The 4,503-nt window shown below is 70.0% G+C and overlaps 1 protein-coding gene across 1 annotated transcript; it reads right to left on the bottom strand.

Moving 5' to 3' along the window:
• Nucleotides 1-6: 6 nt before the first annotated feature.
• On the bottom strand, nucleotides 7-4,468 carry LOC121660639 (protein Hook homolog 2-like; the record flags this gene model as incomplete). Its single annotated transcript, XM_042020050.1, is given in 18 exon segments — nucleotides 7-275; nucleotides 449-520; nucleotides 612-760; nucleotides 987-1,122; nucleotides 1,124-1,162; nucleotides 1,309-1,366; nucleotides 1,468-1,536; nucleotides 1,624-1,693; nucleotides 1,940-2,027; nucleotides 2,105-2,215; nucleotides 2,295-2,496; nucleotides 2,674-2,814; nucleotides 2,888-3,036; nucleotides 3,360-3,446; nucleotides 3,520-3,582; nucleotides 3,882-3,949; nucleotides 4,044-4,176; nucleotides 4,331-4,468. Coding segments are annotated over 18 exon segments (1,914 nt in total), but the record flags the coding sequence as incomplete, so codon positions are not given.
• Nucleotides 4,469-4,503: the final 35 nt, after the last annotated feature.

Here is a 4,503-nt window from a genome sequence, read left to right on the forward strand (position 1 = left end):
AAATGGGACCAGCCCAGAGTGAGGGGGACCCCCTCGGTCAGGGGGTGTTTGGGGGCTCCCCCAAAACTCCGGGGGTGTCTGGGGGCCCCCCTTGAGTCTGAGGGATTTGGGGGTGGGGTGGGGGGGACGCCCCCTCAGCTGGAGGGAACCCGGCCGTGAGGGATCCGCGCTCGCCGGGCGATCGTCGCCAAGCGCTGCTGGGCCAGGAAGGACTGAGCCCCGCTGGGGAGGCCCCGCGGCGCCATCCCTCCCTCCTGCTGCTGCAGTGCCAGGCCCTGAGGGGACACAAGGGATTAATGGGGTCCTCCCCGAGACCCACAGAGAGGAACCAGGGGAAACCCTTCAAGTGAAGGGACCCCCCCATTATAGCCCCCCAGGAACGCACACCCCCGTAGATGCTCCCACCCACACGGACCTGTGCCCCCCCGATGTCCCCGTGTCCCCTCACCATGTTGTACCAGGCGGTGACCAGCAGCCGCTCCTCGCGCTCCCGCTGTGCCCGGCTGCGCTCCCAGTCGCTCTGGGGGGATGTTTTGGGGGGGCTCAGCTGGAGCTGGAGACCCCCCAGGACACTCCCCCCCACCCCCCAGAGCCTCGGATTCCCCCCTCACCTCCAGGTGCCGGATCAGCGCATCCTTCTCCTGCAGTTGGTTGCGGAGCAGCTGCAGGACGGGGGCCAAAGGGGGAGTCCCGGGTGGGTCCCCAGGGGGGACCGAGGGCTTTTGGGCGGGCAACCACGTGGAACCTCTAAATCCTGATCCTGAAAGAGGAACAGGGAGCTAGGAAAGACCCTAAACTGCCCCAAATCTTCCTGGGGAAACTGAGGCACAGCTCAGCTCCTGCCTGCTCCACTCCACCCAGACCTCAAACCCCAGGATCCCCCAACACCCCTGATCCTCAGGATACCCCCCCAGACCCCCCCAAATTTTCCCCTCAGGACCCACCCCCCAAAATCCTGATATCCACTCAGGACCCCCTCCTCGTACCAGCCCTGGAGGACTCCAGCTCTTCCTCCTCCTCCTCCTCCTCCTCTCCCTCTGGCAACTCATCCCTGGAGAAGCAGGGGGTGGTCACAGGTTGGGGGTGTTGGGGGGGCTCCCCAAATCCCCTCCCCAGCCCCTAAAACTCACAGGTCCTCCGGGGTCTCCTCCAGCAGCAACAGCTGGGGGGGAAGCGAGAAAGAGCTGAAGCAGCTGCCTCCAACAAAACGTGGCCCCCCCAAGACACCGAGACCCCCACAATGAGTTGGGGCACCCCCTTGATGCTGAGAGACCCCCCCCAAAATCTCCCCGACTTCCGGCCCCTCACCTCCTCCTGAGGCCTCCCCTGCGCTGTCCGAGGCTCAGCCGCCTCCGTGGCCTCCAGTCTGTGGGCGTGGGGGGCATTAGGGACTGGGGGGGTCAATGGGGGTTGGGGAGGGGGCTCAGGGGTGTTTTGAGGACCCCCTGACCCCCCCAGTCCCCCCACCTGTGCCGGAGCTGGTCCCGCTGCAGCCGCAGCCGTCGGTTCTCCCGTCGCAGCCGTGTCACCGTGTCCCTGTGGGGGGACACCGAGGGGGTCATGGGGGACCCCGGAAAGGTTGGGGACCCCCCCTCAGGGGGTTGGACACCCCCCTGGACGCACCTGAGCTCCGCGGGAAGGATCTCAGCCGCCAAATTCCGGGGAGGGGCTGGGCCCCCCTCCAGCCCCGCGTCTGTGAGGGTTAAAAAGCGGATTATGAGTGGGGGGCAGGAGGTGACGCCCCAAAATGGTGCCCTGGGGATCCCCCCTGCACACCCGAACCCCCCCAAACCCTACGAATGCCCAGAGCGGGGATCCTCCGCTGTCTCCTACGCGGGTCCTGCTCAGCCAGGCGCGCGCCCCCTCCCGCCCCGGCGTTCTGTCACCTCCTGACGGCAGCTGGCACCTGCCGGGGCGGCTTTGCGGCCCCCGCGCTCACCTGCCTGGCCCAGGTAGCCCTGCTGCACCTGCGCGCAGCGCAGCTCCTCGTTGGCCTCGCGCAGCGCGTCCCGCTCCTCCAGCAGCCGCTGCGCGGGGACACGGGCGGTCAGCGGTCACCGGGGTCCCCGGCCGCGCCCCCGCCGCGGCCCCGAGCCTCGCCCACCTCCTTCTCCTGGCTCAGCGCCTCGAACCGCTCCTGCAGGTGCCGGAACTCCAGGTGCCACTTCTCGGCCCTCAGCGCCGCCTCGGCCTGCTGCCCGCTCAGCTCCTCCACCTGCGCGGGGACACCGCGGTGGCCCCCGGGCACGGCCACCGGCGGCCGCGTGCCCTTTCCCCACCGCCCACCGCCTCACCTGCCTGCGGGCAGCCTCCAGCTGCGCACAGCCGGCCTGGGCGCGGCCCAGCTGCTGCTGCAGGTGCGCGGCGCGGCGCGTCTGGGCGGCGTGGCGCTCCTCCAGCGCCCGCACCCAGCGCCGCAGCTCCCCCGCCGCCGCCGCCCGGCCCCGGTACGTGGCCACCGCCGCCTCCAGCCGCCCCGCCCGCGCCGACGACGCCCTGGGCGACGGGGAACCGCAGCCACAGTGACACCCCGGGACAAGCAGAACCCCCAAACCTGCCCCGCTACAGCCGAGCCCTGCACGTGGAGCCTCCCGGGAGCGCCCCCGGCTCACCTGAGCAGGCCCTGGCTCACCTGAGCAGGCCCTGGCTCACCTGAGCAGGCCCCCGGCTCACCTGAGCAGGTCCATCTCGTCGCGCAGCGCCCGCGCCTCCCCGGCCAGCCCGCTGAGCTCCTGCGCCCGCAGCTGCAGCCCCCGCGCCTCCTGCTCCAGCCGCGAGCAGCGCGCCCGCAGCTCCTCCTTGCCGCTCTCCAGCCTGCGGCGGCACCGCCCCGGCCTCAGGTGAGCGCCACAGGGGAGGGGGCGTCGCGGGGGGGGCGAGGCCTCACCTGTAGTTCTCCTCCTGCAGCTCCTCCACCTGCGTCTGCAGCCGCAGCAGCTTCTTGGCGGCGGCGCCGGCGGCGTCGGAGTCGAGCTGCTCCCGCAGCGCCCGGTTCTCCGCGGCCAGGTGTCCCTTCTCCTCCAGCAGCGTGGCCACCTGCAGCGCCCGGGCGTGTGGGGAGGGGCAGAGGTGAGCGGGATCCCCTGCCAGGCGCTCCCACCCCTCGCAGGAACCGCGAAAAAATCCTTTTTCCTTAAGTTTTGCGTGTTCTTAACCCGGCACGGGGAAGCTCAGATGCGTGGCAGACACCCAGGTGCCTGGGATGGGGTGCAGGTGTGTGGGATCCCCTCCCAAGTGCTCCCACCCCTCACAGGAGCCAGCAGAGAATCCCCTCCCGCTCACCCTCAGGTGGAAACTGGGGGGGGGGGGGGGACCCCCACAAGATTTGGGGACCCCCCCCAGGTGAGTCCAGGCCTCACCTGCTGCTCCAACTCGCGGCAGCGCTGCCCCGACCCCCCCCCGGCCTCCTCGGGGGGCTCCTGGCTCAGGAAGTAATAGCGGCGGGACTGGGAGAGGGCACAGGGGGGTCAGGGGGGGCTCAGAGACCCCCCCGACGCCCCCCCCCCCCCCCCGCCCCGCCTGAGTGTCGAAGTTCCCGTAGGTCTCAGCCGCCATCGGCTCCGACAGCTCCGGATCCAAGAGCTGCCACGAGAAAGGGAGAAATTGGGGTTCGGGGGGGGGGGGGGCGGGGGGGGGCTTCAGGCCCCCCAATAACCCCAGAGCATCCCCAAAACACCCCCGAGATACCCCCCAAGCCCTGTGGTCACACTCAGGGTGTCCCAAATCCCCCCCAGTCCAACAGGATCCCCACAGGATACCCCAACCCAGCCTCGGGGATCCCATAGTGACCCCCCCAAAAACCCTTAGGGACCCCTTAACACCCGCCAGGACCCCCAAAACCACCCCCAAAGTACCCCCGGGGACCCCCAAAGTGCCCCCACCTCCTGGATCGCCGTCATCACCTCGTGCTGCACCGACTCCTCCAGCGTCATGATGCGCTGGATGTGCTCTGGCGGGGGGTGATGTTTGCGGGGGGTCAGGGGGGTGTTTTGGGGGGGTCGTGGGCCCCTTTTCCCCCCCCTCCCCCAGCCCTCTGCACCCACCTTCCCGCCGCTCGCAGCTCACGGCGCAGCCCAGCACCAGCCGCACCAGTTTGCCCAGTTGCTCGGGGTCGCCGTGCTGGGCCGCCAGCGCCACATCCGGCACGTGCTGCTCCGCCACGGCCTGGCCCAGCACCTGGGGAGGGGCGTGGGGGCCGGGGTCAGAGCCCCCCACCCTGGGGATCCCCCCCACCCACCCTTAGGGACTCCCCCAAACCACAGGGGAGCCCCCCAACCTAAAACAGGGGGGTTCCCCAAGGCTGGGACCCCACGCCGGGACCCCCACTCACATCCTGCCAGTACTCCAGGACGCTCTGCAGCACCTTGCGCAGGTTGTTCACCTGGGGAGGGGGGGGAAAGGTGGGACCCTCCCCCAGAAGCTCCAAATTCTGTCCCTCCCCCCATTTCTGTGGTCTTTGGGTACCCCAAAATGGTCTCTCCCCAAAGAGCCCCCCCCCCCCCC

This window comes from Corvus kubaryi, unplaced genomic scaffold, assembly GCF_017639235.1.
Source record: "Corvus kubaryi isolate FWS band 111438036 unplaced genomic scaffold, C.kubaryi_AGA036_p1.0 36735, whole genome shotgun sequence".
Lineage (NCBI taxonomy): Eukaryota > Metazoa > Chordata > Aves > Passeriformes > Corvidae > Corvus > Corvus kubaryi.